This window comes from Melospiza melodia, unplaced genomic scaffold (assembly GCF_035770615.1).
Source record: "Melospiza melodia melodia isolate bMelMel2 unplaced genomic scaffold, bMelMel2.pri scaffold_28, whole genome shotgun sequence".
Classification (NCBI taxonomy): domain Eukaryota; kingdom Metazoa; phylum Chordata; class Aves; order Passeriformes; family Passerellidae; genus Melospiza; species Melospiza melodia.
In genome coordinates this window covers 9381031-9397290 of record NW_026948600.1, presented here as the reverse complement: position 1 = coordinate 9397290, position 16260 = coordinate 9381031, and the positions used below count along the sequence as shown (strand labels likewise).

Here is a 16260-nt window from a genome sequence, read left to right as displayed (position 1 = left end):
CTGGGGGGGGCGGGGAGGGACTGGGGGGGACTGGGGGGAACTGGGAGGGACTGAGATGGACTGGGAAGAACTGGGAGGGACTGGGATGGACTGGGATGGACTGGAGGGACTGGGGGAACTGGGGGGAACTGGGAGGGACTGGGAGGGACTGGGAAGAACTGGGAGGGACTGGGATGGACTGGGAGGGACTGAGGGGGACTGGGGGGACTGGGGGGGGTGGGGAGGGACTGGGAGGGACTGGGAGGGACTGGGATGGACTGGGAGGGACTGGGAGGGACTGGGGGGGACTGGGAGGGACTGGGAGGGACTGGGAGGAACTGGGAGGGACTGGAGGGAACTGGGATGGACTGGGAGGGACTGAGATGGACTGGGAGGGACTGGGAGGGATTATTTCGATTGATTTTATTGCTCGATTGATTTTATTGTGTGGATTGGTTTTATTGCTCAATTTAATTTATTGACTTATTTATTTTATTGTTTGATTTATTTAATCGATTTATTGTTTGATTTATTTTATTGTTCGTTTGATTTTATTGTTGGATTGACTTTATTGTTCGATTCAATTTATCGATTGATTTTATTGTTTGATTGATTTTATTGTTCGATTCAATTTATTGATTGATTTAAATTATTGTTTGATTGATTTTATTGATTTATTTTAGTGTTTGATTTGTTTATTTCGATTGATTTTATTGTTCAATTGATTTTATTGTTTGGATTGATTTTATTGTTCAATTTATTTATCGATTGATTGATTTTATCGATAGATTTATTTTATCAGTTGATTTTATTGTTCGATTGATTTTATTGTTCGATTTAATTTATCGATTGATTGATTTTATTGTTTGATTTAATGTATCAATTGATTGATATTATCGACTGATTGATTTATTTCGGTTGATTTTATTGCTGGATTGATTTTATTGTTCGATTTAATTTATCGATTGATTTATTTTATCAATTGATTGATTTTATTGTTCAATTTTATTTATCGATTAATTGATTTTATCGATTGATTGATTGATTTCGATTGATTTTATTGCTGGATTGGTTTTCTCCCAACCTCTCCTCCCTGGGCTGGGTTTGCCCTTTGCTCGGGGCCATAAATGCCCTGAAAAACCAAAATTTGTTTGTTGGGTTTTGTGTTTGCAGAGCATTCACAGCCCCAGGACGGAATTTGGAATTTGGAATCTGAAGAAAAACAGAAATAAAATCGAGTTTTGCTGGGGAAGGACAGAATAAAATAAAATAAAATAAAATAAAATAAAATAAAATAAAATAAAATAAAATAAAATAACATAAAATAAAATAAAAATGAAATGAAATGAAATAAAATAAAATAAAATAAAAATGAAATGAAATTATATGAAATGAAATGAAATAAGATAAAATAAGATAAAATAAAATAAAATAGTATTAAAAATAAAATGAAATAAAAATAATAAATAAAAAAAATAAATAAAATATAAAATAATAAAATATAATACTATATAATGTAATGCAATATAGTATAATATAGTATAGTATAATATAATATAGTATAATATAATACAATATAATATAATATAATATAATATAATATAATATAATATAATATAATATAATATAATATAATATAATATAATATAATATAATATAATATAATATAATATAATATAATATAATATAATATAATATAATATAATATAATATAATATAATATAATATAATATAATATAATATAATATAATATAGTATAATATAATATAATGTAATGTAATGTAATGTAATGTAATGTAATATAATATAATATAATATAATATAATATAATATAATATAATGCAATATAAATGGATTAAAACATGAAATGAAATAAAAATAAATAAAAACCAAATTCTGTTTTTTGGATTTTTGTGTTTGCAGAGCATTCACAGCCCCAGGACGGAATTTGGAATTTGGAATCTGAAGAAAACCAGAGATAAAATCGAGTTTTGCTGGGGAAGGACAGAATTGTAGGGCAGGGTCACCGATCCCCTGCATAAAAAAAAATTAAAAATAAAATATAATGTAATATAATGTAATATAATGTAATATAATGTAATATAATGTAATATAATATAATATAATATAATATAATATAATATAATGTAATGTAATGTAATGTAATGTAATATAATATAATATAATGTAATATAATGTAATATAATATAATATAATATAATATAATATAATGTAATATAATATAATATAATATAATGTAATATAATATAATATAATATAATATAATATAATATAATATAATATAATATAATATAATATAATATAATATAATATAATATAATATAATATAATATAATATAATATAATACAACATAATATAATACGTTTAAAAACACATATAGTAATATATTTAATATCTAATAATAGTAAATACAAATAAAGAAACTAACCAGCTCAGACAGTGCCTGAAATAAAGGGAAATAAACCAGCTCAGGGAGTGCCTTGGAATGTCCCCAGTGTCCCCAAGATCCCCAAATCTCATTTTTTCCCAATTTTCCCCCATTTTCCCCCAATGTCCGCAATGTTCCCAAATCTCATTTTTTCAAATTTTCCCCCAATTTTTCCCCAATCCCCCCAATCTCATTTTTCCCAATTTGGCCCCAAATTTCCCCAATGTCCCCCCAGTGTCCCCAATGTCCCCAAATCTCTTTTTTCCCAATTTCCCCCCATTTTCCCCCAATGATCCCAATGTCCCCAAATCTCATTTTCCCCAATTTCCCCCCAATTATCCCATTTTTACCAATTTTCCCCCAATTTTTTCCCAAATTTTCCCCATTTTTTCTCCAATGTCCCCAAATCTCATTTTTCTAAATTTTCCCCAATTTCCCCCCAATTTTCCCCCATTGTCCCCAATGTCCCCAAATCTCATTTTCCCCAATTTTCCCCATTTTCCCCCATTTTCCCCCCAATTTTCCCCCAATTTTTCCCCCAATGTCCCCAAATCTCATTTTTCTAAATTTTCCCCAATTTTTCTCCATTTTCCCCCAATTTCCCCATTTTTTTTCTCATTGTCCCCAATGTCCCCAAAACTCATTTCTCCAAATTTTCCTCAATTTTTCCCCAATGTCCCCAAATCTCATTTTCCCCAATTTTCCCCATTTTCCCCCATTTTTTCCCCCATTTTTCCCCCAATTTTCCCCATTTTTTTCTCATTCTTCCCAATGTGCCCCCAATGTCCCCAAATCTCATTTTTCTAAATTTCCCCCCAAATTTCCCCAATGTCCCCAAATTTCATTTTTCTAAATATTCCCCAATTTTTCCCCCAGTTTTTCCCATTTCCTTCTCATTGTCCCCAATGTCCCCAAATCTCATTTTTCCCAATTTTCCCCAATTTTTGTCAACTTTTCCCCCCATTTTTCCCATTTTTTTCTCATTGTCCCCAATGTCCCCCCAATGACCCCAAATCTAATTTTTCCCAATTTTCCCCCATTTTTTTCCCAATTTCCCCTCCCCCCCCCCCAAACACTTCCGGGTTTATTTTTGGGTTTTTTTCGGATTTTTTATTTTTTTTTTGGCTGCGCGTGGCAGCCAATCAGCGCCGGCAGCCAATCAGCAGCGGCAGCCAATCAGCGCCCGCGCTGTGGCCCCGCCCCTCCGGGTAAGATTCCCCCCCCCCGGGGCCTCATTCGGGCCCGGCGCGCGCCCGGTGAGTGGGGGAGGGGCGGGGGAGGGGAGGGGGAGGGGCGGGGGAGGGGAGGGGGAGGGGCGGGGGAGGGGAGGGGGAGGGGCGGGGGAGGGGGCGGGGCCGGGCCCAAAACGGCCCCTGGACCGCGGGATTTGGGGCAAAAAGGGCCAAAATCGGCACAAAATCGGCTGAAATTACACAAATTACCCAAAATCAGCGGAAATCGGCCCAAAACGGGAAAAAAGGGGAAAAATCGGCACAAAATTGGTTCAAAATCATCAAAAATCCCTAAAATGGGAAGAAAAGAGCAAAAATCGGCACTAAATTGTCTAAAAACCCCTAAAATGGAAAAAAGGGCGGAAATGGGCACAAAATTGGCATAAAATCGGCTAAAATAACCCAAAATCAGCAGAAATCGGCCCAAAACCAGAAAAAAGGGGGAAAATCGGCGCAGAATTGGCGAAAATTGCCACAAAATCGGCTGAAATTATACAAAATCAGCAGAAATCGGCCCAAAACGGGAAAGAAGGGGAAAAATCGACACCAAATTGGCAAAAATTGACACAAAATCACCCCAAACATTCCCAAAATACACAAAATCGGGAAAAATCGGCACTAAATCAGCTAAAATTACTCAAAATCGCCCTAAATTGCCCAAAATCAGGAAAAAAGGAGGAAAGTTGGCACAAAAGTGGCAAAAATTGACACGAAATTATTTTTAAATCCCCAAAATTTGAAAAAAGGGCGAAAATCGGCACTAAATTGACTCAAATGGTCACGAAATAATCCAAAAATCCCTAAAAGGAAAAAAAAGGGGGGAAATCGATACAAAAATGGCAAAAAATGACATAAGGTCGGCTTAAATTGCCCAAAATCAGCAGAAATTGCCCCAAAACCAGAAATAAGGGGGAAAATCAGTGCAAAAACGGGAAAAATTGGCATAAAATTGGCTAAAATTACACAAAATCAGCAGAAATTGGCCCAAAATCGGAAAAAAAAGGGGGAAAATCGGCACAAAATTGGCAAAAATTTACAAAAAATCGCCCCAAAAGCCCCAAAACCAGAAAAAAAGGGGGGGGAAACGGCACAAAATGGACAAAAATTGACACAAAATGATCTAAAAATCCCTCAAATGGGAAAAAAAGGGGAAAATCGGCACAAAATTGACAAAAATTGACACAAAATCGGCTAAAAAGCCCCAAAAGCAGAAATTAAAGGGAAAAAATCAGCACCAAATTGGCAAAAATTGACACAAAATTGCCCCAAAACCAGAAAAAAAGGGGGAAAAAACGGCATGAAATTGACCAAAATTGACACAAAATTGTCTAAAAATCCCTAAAATGGGAGAAAAGGGGCAAAAATTGGCACAAAATTGGCAAAAATTGACACAAAATCGCCCCAAAAGCCCCAAAACCAGAAAAAAAGGGGAAAATATCGGCACAAAATTGGCAAAAATTGACACAAAATGGTCTAAAAATCCCTAAAATGGGAAAAAAGGGGCAAAAATCGGCCCTGAATTTGCCCAAATCCCCCAAACCCGACCCCAAATTTCCTCTTGAGCACCCCCAAATCCCCCCAGGGAGCCCCAGAATCCCCCCCAGACCCAAAACCTCCCCAAAAACACCAAGGGGGACCCCGAAATTCCCCCAAGGACCCTCCTGGGATCCCCAAAATCCCCCCCAGACCCAAAAATCTCCCCATAAATCCCAATGGGGACCCCAAAATCTCCCCTGGGACCCCATTAACCCCTCCAAGCCCCCTCCCCATTACCCCAAATCCCCTCCTGGGACCCCAAAATCCCCCCAAGGACCCCCCAAATCTCCCCAAAACCCCCTCCCCACACCCCAAAATCCCCCCCAGACCCCAAAATCTCCACAGAGGTCCCAATGGAGACCCCAAAACCCCCTCAAGGACCCCCCTGGGACCCCAAAACCCCCTCAAGGACCCCCAAAGACGTCCCTGGGACCCCAAAATCCCCCCAAGCCCCCTCCCCACACCCCCAAATCCCCTCCAGGACCCCCCTAAGAACCCCAAAGCCCCTCCGGGACCTTCCTGGGACCCCCAAAATCGCCCCCAGACCCAAAAATCTCCCCATAGATCCCAATGGGGACCCCAAAACCCCCTCAAGGACCCTCCTGGGACCCCCAAAATCCTCACAGAGACCCCCAAGACCCCCAAAATGCCCCCCAAGGACCCCAATATCCTCCCCCTAATTCCCTTTCTCTCTCCCCAGGTCTCTCCGCACCATGTCCGGCTCTGCGCCCCCGAACCCCGCGGGACCCCCGAACCCTTCGGGGACCCCCTGGCCGCCCCCCCCCTCCCCCGCACCGCCTGCGGGCCCTGGCGCGCTCCTGGCTGGACGAGGACGCGCCCTGGCCCGACCCCACCGTGGCGCCGCTGGGGAACGCCGAGATCCGCGCCCACATCCTCGTCAAAAACCCCGAAACCCCCGCATTTAACCCCGAAACCGCCGGATTTAACCCCAAAACCCCCGCATTTAACCCCAAAACCCCCCCATTTTTCGGGGTGCTGGCCGGCTGCCCGTTCGCCGAGGCGGTGTTCGCGCTGTCGGGCTGCTCCGTGCTCTGGAAGGTTCCCGAAGGTTCCCGGCTGGGCCCGGGCCGGGCGCTGCTGGCCGAGGTTCGCGGCCCCGTTTCCGGGCTGCTCCTGGCCGAGCGCACGGCCCTCAACGTCCTGGGCCGCTGCAGCGGCGTGGCCTCCATGGCCGCCCGGGCCCGGGGCGTCGCCGAGAGCCGAAACTGGGGAGGGGTCGTGGCGGGGGACGCGCAAGGGCACGCCCGGCTTCAGGGCGGCCGAGAAGTACGCGCTGGGCGTGGGGGGCGCGCAGGGGCACCGCCAGGGGCTGGGGGCCTTCGGCCTCGTCAAGGACAACCACAGGGCCGTGGCTGAGATGGGTGGCGGGCACGAAGGGGTTAAACGGGTAAGGACCCCAAAATTTTGGGGGGTTTTGGGGCGGTTTTGGTTGTGGGAGACCCCGAAATTTGGGGGAAAATGAGGGAAAAATTTGGGTGGAAAATGGCGGAGAAATGGCGGGAAAAACTGGGGGGGGAATAGGGGAGAAATGAGGGGAGAAATGGGGAGAGGAGACCCCGAATTTGGGGGGAAAATTTGGGAGCAAAATTTGGGGGGTTCTGGTTGTGGGGACCCCCAAATTTGGGGGGGAAATGGGGAAAAATTTGGGGTAAAATGAGGGGAAATTTGGGAGGGGCTGGGGGCGTTCGGGCTGCTCAAGGACAAGCACAGGGCCATGGCCGAGATGGGCGGCGGGCACGAAGGGGTTAAACGGGTAAGGACCCCAAATTTTGGGGTCGGGGGAACCCCGAAATGTGGGTGGAAATGGGAAAAATATGGGTGGAAATGGGGAAAAATGGGTGGAAAATGGGGAGGAAATTTGGGGGGGCAATCACAGAGAGAGCGACAGCGGACAGGAAGGGGTTAAACGGGTGAGGACCCCAAATTTTGGGGGGTTTTGGGGTGGGGGAACCCCGAAATTGGGGAAAAAAATTGGGTGGAAAATGGGGAGGGGGATCAGGAATTTGGGGAGGGGGCATCTGGACAATCACAGAGCGGTGGCACTGGAGACAGAGGAGGGGGGTGACACAGGTGAGGACCCCAAAATTTGGGGGAATTTTGGGGTGGGAGAGCCCCGAAATTGGGGAAAAAATTGGGTGAAAATGGGGGAGAAATGGGGAAAAAATTGGGGGGGAAATGGAGAAGAAATGGGGGGAGAATGGGGGGGGGGGGGGATCCGGCAGGTGGGGACCCCCGAAATTGGGGGGGAAATGAGTGGGGGGACCCTTGAATTGGGGCAGTTTTGGTTGTGGGGAGACCCTACAGAATTTGGGGGGTTCTGGTTGTGGGGACCCCCGGATTTGGGGGGGAAATGGAGAAAAATTTGGGGTAAAATGAGGGGAAATTTGGGGGGGGAAATGGGGGCTCTGGGCTGCTCAAGGACAAGCACCGAGCGGTGGTGGAACTGAGTGAGGGACAGGAAGGGGTTAAACGGGTAAGGACCCCAATTTTGGGGGGATTTGGGGTGAAATTCGCTGTGGGGTACCCCGAAATTGGGTGGAAATGGGAAAAATTTGGGTGGAAATGGGGAAAAAATTGGGGGACAAATGGGTGGAAAATGGGAGGGAAATGAGTGTGGAGACCCCGAATTTGGGGGCAAAATTTGGGAGGTTCTGGTTGTGGGAACCCCCGGATTTGGGGGGGAAATGGGGAGGGGGATCCCCAAAATGTGGGGGGAAATGGGAAAAAATTTGGGTGGAAAATGGGGGAGAAATGGGGGGAAAAATTGGGGTGGAATGGGGCTGAAATGAAGAGGGGAGACCCCGAATTTGGGGGGAAATGGGGGCAAAATCTGGGGGCAAAATTTGGGGGGTTCTGGTTGTGGGGACACTCAAATTTGGGGGGGAAATGGGGGGAAAATGGGGAAAAATTTGGGGTAAAATGGGGGAAATTTGGGTGGAAATGGGGGAGAAATGGGAAAAAAAATGGGTGGAAAATGGGGTGGGGAAACCCAAAATTTGGGGGCAAAATTTGGGGGGGTTCCGGTTGTGGGGACCCCGAATTTGGGGTAAAAATGGGGGAAATTTGGGGGCCAAATTAGTGGGGGATCGGGACAATGGCAGAGCGCTGGCAAAGGTGAGCACCCCAAAATTTGGGGGGTTTTGGGTGTGGGGGGACCCCAAATTTGGGGAAATTTTTGGGGATTAATTTTGGGGGGAAATTGCCAATTTTTCCGGGGAAAATTTGCAATTTTTGTGGGGAAATTCCCAATTTTTTGGGAATTAATTTCGAGTAGAAATTCCCAATTTTTTGAGTAGAAATTCCCAATTTTTAGGGAATTAATTTTGAGTAGAAAATCCCAATTTTTTGGATTAATTTTGAGTAGAAAATCCTATTTTTGGGGGATTAATTTAGGGGGCAATTCTCAAATTTGGGGATTAATTTTGAGGAAAAATTCCCAATTGTTTGGGGAATTAATTTTGAGTAGGAATTCCCAATTTTTTGGATTAATTTTGAGTAGAAAATCCCAATTTTTGGGGATTTATTTGGGGGGAAATTCTCAAATTTGGGGATTAATTTTGAGCAGAAAATCCCAATTTTTGGGGATTAATTTGGGGGGAAATTCTCAAATGTGGGGATTTATTTTGAGGAAAAATTCCCAATTTTTGGGGAATTAATTTTGAGTAGGAATTCCCAATTTTTTGAGTAGAAATTCCCAATTTTTAGGGAATTAATTTCGAGTAGAAGATCCCAATTGTTTTGATTAATTTTGAGTAGAAATTCCCAATTTTTGGGGATTAATTTTGAGTAGAAATTCCCAATTTTTGGGGATTAATTTGGGGGAAAATTCTCAAATTTGGGAATTAATTTTGAGGAAAAATTCCCAAATTTAGGGGAATTAATTTTGAGTAGGAATTCCCAATTTTTTGAGTAGAAATTCCCAATTTTTTGGATTAATTTTGAGTTGAAAATCCTATTTTTGGGGGATTAATTTGGGGGAAAATTCTCAAATTTGGGGATTAATTTTGAGTGGGAATTCCCAATTTTTTGGATTAATTTTGAGTAGAAATTCCCAATTTTTTGGGATTAATTTTGAGTAGAAAATCCTATTTTTTGGGGATTAATTTAGGGGGAAATTCTCAAATTTGGGGATTAATTTTGAGGAAAAATTCCCAATTTTTGGGGATTAATTTTGCGTAGAAATTCTCAATTTGGGGGGAATAATTTCTGAATTTTTGGGGATTAATTTTGCTGGAAAATTGCCAATTTTTGAGTAGAAATTCCCAATTTTTGGGGATAATTTTGGTGGAAAAAATCCCAATTTTTGGGGTGAAAATTCCCAATTTTTGGGATTAATTTTGAATAGAAATCCCCAATTTTTTGGGGGGGGGAAATTTTGAGTAGAAATTCCCGATTTTTGGGGATTAATTTCTGAAATTTTAAGGGTTAATTTTGGGAAAAATCCCCAATTTTTTGAGATTAATTTGAGGGGAAAATTCCCCATTTTGGGGGGATTATTTTTGAGTAGAATTTCCCAATTTTGGGGGATTAATTTACGGGGAAATTCCCAATTTTTGCGGATTAATTTGGAGTAGAAATTCCCAATTTTTTGAATAGAAATTCCCAATTTTTGGGGATTAATTTCCAAATTTTTGGAAATTAATTTCGAGTAGAAATCCCCAATTTTTGAGGATTAATTTTGAATAGGAAACCCCAAATTTTTGGGGAATAATTTCCAAATTTTTGGGTTTAAATTTTGAGTAGAAATCCCCAATTTTTAGGTATTAATTTGGGAGTCAAATTCTCAATTTTTGGGGATTAATTTCTGAATTTTTGGGGATAAATTTTGAGTAGAAATCCCCAATTTTTGCGGATATTTTTTGAGTAGAAATCCCCAATTTTTGGGTATTAATTTGGGAGTCAAATTCTCAATTTTTGGGGATTAATTTCTGAATTTTTGGGGATGAATTTGCGGGGAAAATCCCAATTTTTGAGGACTAATTTTGAGTAGGAATTCCCAATTTTTGGGTGGGAAATTCCCAATTTTTGGGGATTCATTTCCAAAATTTTGGGGAAAAATTTTGAGTAGAAATCCCCAGTTTTTGAGGATTAATTTTGAATAGAAATCCCCAATTTTTGATGATTAATTTCCAAATTTTTGGGGAAAAATTTTGAGTAGAAATCCCCAATTTTTGGGTATTAATTTGGGAGTCAAATTCTCAATTTTTGGGGATGAATCTGAGGGGAAAATCCCAATTTTTGGGGACTAATTTTGAGTAAGAATTCCCAATTTTTGGGCATTAATTTCTGAATTTTTGGGGATTCATTTGGGGAAAAAAAATCCCAATTTTTGGGGATTAATTTCCAAATTTTTGGGGATTAATTTTGAGTAGAAATCCCCAATTTTTGAGGATTAATTTTGAATAGAAAAACCCAAATTTTGGGGGCAAATCCCTAAATTTTGGGTTTATTTTGGGGTCCCACAGCTGATTGTGGGGGCGCGCCGGGCCGGGGGCTTCACGCGGAAATTGGGCGTGGAGTGCACGAGCGCCAAGCAGGCGCTGGAGGCGGCCAAGGCTGGGGCCGATGTCATCCTGCTCGACAACCTGAGCCCAGAGGTGAGCCCCAAAACATCGGGGGACCCCAAAAATCGAAATTTTGGGGGAAAAAGGGGAAAATTTGGGGAAAAACGGTGAAAATTTGAGGGAGAAACTAAAAAAAATGGCCCAAAATCGGGGTGGTGATGGTGGAGATTTGAGCTCTGAGCCCACGGGGGAGCCCCGAAATTTGGGGAACCACGAAAATCGAAATTTTGGGGGGAAAAGGTGAAAATTTGGGGGAAAAAGGTGAAAATTTTGGGAAAAAAGGTGAAAATTTGGGGAAAAATGGTGAAAATTTGGGGGAGAAAACCCCAAAAATGGACCAAAATTGGGGTGGGGATGGTGGAGATTTGAGCTCTGAGCCCACGGGGGAGCCCCAAAATATCGGGGGACCCTGAAAATCGAACATTTGGGGGGAAAAATGGCAAAAATTTGGGGAAAAACGGTGAAAATCTGGGGGAAAACGGCGAAAATTTGGGGAAAAAAGGTGAAAATTTGGGGGAGAAACTCAAAAAAATCGGGGTTTTTGGGGGGTTAAATAATCCCAGAATTGATAAATTTTTTAGGGACCCAAATTTTAGGGCAGATTTTAGGTTGAAAATCCCAAATTTTGGGGTTTTTCTCGGTGGCTCAGACCCCAAATTTTGGGTGGAAAATGCCAAATTTTTGGGGTTTCTGGTTTAGTGGGGATTTGGGGGTGGACACCCCAATTTTGGATTAAATAATCCCATTTTTAATGGGTTTTTATCGGGACCGAAATTGGGCAGATTTGGGGTTTTCCACCCCAATTTTGGGGTTTTCCACCCAAATTTTGGGTGGAAAAATCCCAAATTTTTGGGATTTCTGGTTTAAGGGCGATTTGTAGAATTTGGGGGTGGGCACCCCAATTTTGAACGCCCAGTTTTAAGCGGAACAACCCCAGAATTGATAAATTTTTTCTGGGGACCCAAACTGGGCAAATTTTAGGTTGGAAATCCCAAATTTTGGGGTTTTTCTCGGTGGGTCGAACCCCAAATTTTGGTTGGAAAATCCCAAATTTTCGTGTTTGTGGTTTTGGGGGATTTGGGGGTGGACACCCCAATTTTGGGTTAAATAATCCCATTTTTAATGGGTTTTTATAGGGACCCAAATTGGGCAAATTTTAGGTTGAAAATCCCAAATTTTGGGGTTTTCTGGGTGGGTTGGGTCCCAAATTTTGGGTGGAAAATCCCAAATTTTTGGGGGTTTCTGGTTTAAAGGGGATTTGGGGGTGAACACCCCAACTTTGAACCCCCAATTTTGGGTCAAATATTCCCAGAATTGATACATTTTTTAGGGACCAAAATTGGGCAAATTTTGGGTTGGAAATCCCAAATTTTGGGGTTTCTGGTTTAAAGGGAGATTTGGGGGTGGACACCCCAATTTTAGGTGGAATAATCCCAGAATTGATAAATTTTTATAGGGACCCAAATTGGGCAAATTTTAGGTTGAAAATCCCAAATTTTGGGGTTTTTCTCGGTGGCTCGGACCCCAAATTTTAGGTGGAAAAATCCCAAATTTTGGGGGTTTCTGGTTTAGTGGGGATTTGGGGGTGGACACCCCAATTTTGAACGCCCAATTTTAAGCGGAACAATCCCAAAATTGATCATTTTTTCTGGGGACCCAAACTGGGCAAATTTTGGGCTGGAAACCCCCAAATCTGGGATTTATCTGGGTGGGAGAGACCCCAAATTTTGGGTGGAAAATCCCAAATTTTCGTGTTTTTGGTTTTGGGGGATTTGGGGGTGGACACCCCAATTTTGGGTTAAATAATCCCATTTTTAATGGGTTTTTATAGGGACCCAAATTGGGCAAATTTTAGGTTGAAAATCCCAAATTTTGGGGTTTTCTGGGTGGGTTGGGTCCCAAATTTTGGGTGGAAAATCCCAAATTTTGGGGGGTTTCTGGTTTAAAGGGGATTTGGGGGTGAACACCCCAACTTTGAACCCCCAATTTTGGGTCAAATAATCCCAGAATTGATACATTTTTTAGGGACCAAAATTGGGCAAATTTTGGGTTGGAAATCCCAAATTTTGGGGTTTCTGGTTTAAAGGGAGATTTGGGGGTGGACACCCCAATTTTAGGTGGAATAATCCCAGAATTGATAAATTTTTATAGGGACCCAAATTGGGCAAATTTTAGGTTGAAAATCCCAAATTTTGGGGTTTTTCTCGGTGGCTCGGACCCCAAATTTTAGGTGGAAAAATCCCAAATTTTGGGGGTTTCTGGTTTAGTGGGGATTTGGGGGTGGACACCCCAATTTTGAACGCCCAATTTTAAGCGGAACAATCCCAAAATTGATCATTTTTTCTGGGGACCCAAACTGGGCAAATTTTGGGCTGGAAACCCCCAAATTTGGGATTTATCTGGGTGGGAGAGACCCCAAATTTTGGGTGGAAAATCCCAATTTTTTTGGTGTTTGTGGTTTAAGGGGAATTTGGGGGTGGACACCCCAATTTTGGGTGGAACAATCCCCAAATTTGTGGGGATTTTTATGGAAAAAAACCCAAATTTGAGCAGGAACACCCCAATTTTGGGTTCAAATCCCCGGATTTGTGGGGATTTTTATAGGGAAAACCCAAATTTGAGCAGGGACACCCCAATTTTGGGTTAAATTCTCCGGATTTGTGGGGATTTTTATGGGGAAAGCCCAAATTTTAGCAGGGACACCCCAATTTGGGGTTCAAATCCTGCCCAACCCCAAATTTTGGGGTTCACTGACATTGTCCCCTTTTACCGGGATCTGCACACAGATAAACTCCAAAAATGGGGAGAAACCCATAAAAATGGGAAAAAAATTTAAAAATATTTGGATAAATCCCCCCCCAAAAAAAGGGGGGGGGGAAATCTCAAAAAATTTGGGATAAACCCCAAAAATGGGGAATCAACAAAAAAAAAAAAAAAAGCAGAAAACCCCCCAAAAATGAGGAAAAAACCCAAAAAGGGGGGATGAACCCGCCAAAAATGGAGAAGAAAGCCAAAAATCTAGGGTAAAGTCCAAAAATTGAGAAAAAACCCAAAAAATTGGAATAAATGCCAAAAAATTGGGATAAAACCCCCACAAAATGGGGATAAAACTCCAAAAATGGGGATAAACACCAAAAATAGGGATAAAGTCCAAAAAATGGGATTATTCCCAAAGAAATGGGGGAAAAAAAAACACAAAAAATGGGGGAAAACGCCAGAAAAATGGAAAAACCGAAACCAAAAAGTGGGAAAAAATAAAAAAAACATGGGAATAAAAACAAAAAAAAAAGGAAAAAAAACCCAAAAAATGAGAACATGGTGCAAATATTTGGGATAAACCCCAAAAATTGGGATGAAACCCCAAAAATGGGAAAAACAAACAAACAAACAAAAAGGAATGAACCCTAAAAAACGGGGGGAAAAAACCCCAAAAAATTGAGATAAAGCCCCCAAAAATGTGGGGAAACCCCAAAAAATAGGAAGAAAAACCCCGAAAAATAGGAAGAAAAACCCCAAAAATGGGGCTGTGGACCTTTTGAAATGGGGATAAACCCCCAAAAAATGGGAAAAAAACCCAAAAAAATGGGGAAATAAACAAAAAAAAAAAATTGGGATAAACCCAAAAAATGGGACCGAAACTGGGCAGGTTTTGGGTTGCAAAGCCCCAAATTTTGGGTTTTTTGACGTTCTCCTCGTTCTGCAGGCGCTGCACGCGGCGGCCGCGCGCGCGTCAAGGCCGCGCACCCGCGGGTGCTGGTGGAGGCCAGCGGGGGCATCGGCCTGGAGAGCCTGGGCAGCTTCCTGGGGCCCCACGTGGACGTCGTGTCCATGGGGTGCCTGACCCACAGCGCCCCCGCGCTCGACTGCGCCCTCAAGGTGGTGGGCATGGGGGACGGAGCCGAGGAAAAGTGAAAATCAAACGTGGAAACCCCAAAATTTCACCCTGGAGCCCTGAAATCCATCCCAGAAACCCCAAAATCCAACCTGGAACCAATGAAATCCAACCTGAGATGTGGAGACACCTGGAACTCTGAAATCCATCCCAGGAACCCCCAAAATCCGAGCAGGAACCCCCAAAATCCAACCTGGAATCCCCAAAATCCAACCCACCAAACCCAGCCTGGAACCAATGCAATCCCGGGAACCCCAGAATCCATCCCTGAACCCCCAAATCCGCCCCAGGAGCCCCCCAGCCCTGCAGGCCCTGCCCCGGTTCCTGGGGCCCCACGGGGCCGTCGTGTCCATGGGGTGCCCGACCCACAGCGCCCCCGCGCTTGACTGCGCCCTCAGGGTGCTGGGCATGGGGGACGGAGCCGAGGAACCCTGAAAATCCAACGTGGGAACCACAAAAATTTGCCCAGAAACCCGAAAATCCCACCCAGAAACCCCCAAATCCATCCCAGATACCCCCAAAATCCAACCTGGAACCAATGAAATCCAACCTGAGATGTGGAAACACCCGGAACCCTGAAATCCGTCCCAGGAACCCCAAAAATCCAACCCAGAACCCCAAAATCCAACCTGGAAACCTCAAAATCGAACCTGAAACCCTGAAATTTGGGAACCCCAAAATCGAACCCCGGGAACCCCCAAAATCCAACCTGGAACCCCCAAAATCCAACCTAGAACCAATAAAATCCAACCTGAGATGTGGAAACACCTGGAATCCTGAAATCCGTCCCAGGAACCCCCAAAATCCAACCTGGAATCCCCAAAATCGAACCCAAAACCCTGAAATTTGGGAACCCCAAAATCCGTCCCAGGAACCCCCAAAATCCAACCTAGAACCAATAAAATCCAACCTGAGATGGGGAAACACCTGGAACCCTGAAATCCATCCCAGGAACCCCCAAAATCCGAGCAGGAACCTCAAAAATCCAACCCGGAACCCCTAAAATTCATCCCAAGAACCCCAAAATCCATCCTGGAAACTCTGAAATTTGGAAACCCCAAAATCCATCCCAGGAACCCCAAAATCCATCCCAGGAACCCCAAAATCCAACCTGGAAACCTCAAAATCGAACCCGAAACCCTGAAATTTGGGAACCCCAAAATCCATCCCGGGAACTGAAAAATCCAACCTGGAAACCCCAAAATCGAACCCGAAACCCTGAAATTTGGGAACCATACAATCCAACCTGGAACCCCAAAATCCAACCTGGAACCCCCAAATTCGAACTTGAAACTCTGAAATTTGGGAACCCCGAAATCCATCCCGGGAACCCCAAAATCCAACCTGGAACCCCCAAAATCGAACCTGGAACCCTGAAATTTGGGAACCCCAAAATCCATCCTGGGAACTGAAAAATCCGTCCTGGAACCCCAAAGCCCAGCCCAGAACCGATAAAATCCAACCTGAGACCCAGAAACATCTGGAACCCCAAAAATATTTATTTTTTATTTTTTTTATATTATCCAATATAAAATTGAATATATAAATTCAATTTTATATTATTTAGTGATTAAAATTTGAGTAGT

The 16260-nt window shown here is 42.9% G+C and overlaps 1 protein-coding gene across 1 annotated transcript in view; it reads left to right on the top strand.

Annotated features, from left to right (window-relative positions):
- LOC134433898 (nicotinate-nucleotide pyrophosphorylase [carboxylating]-like) overlaps positions 1 to 14694 on the top strand; it is a 45618-nt gene extending 30924 nt beyond the window's left edge. Inside the window, 5 exon segments of the mRNA XM_063182596.1 lie at positions 5898 to 6442; positions 6444 to 6596; positions 10684 to 10815; positions 14486 to 14503; positions 14506 to 14694. Coding sequence (XP_063038666.1) covers positions 5898 to 6442; positions 6444 to 6596; positions 10684 to 10815; positions 14486 to 14503; positions 14506 to 14694 — 1037 coding nt within the window.
- Positions 14695 to 16260: the final 1566 nt, after the last annotated feature.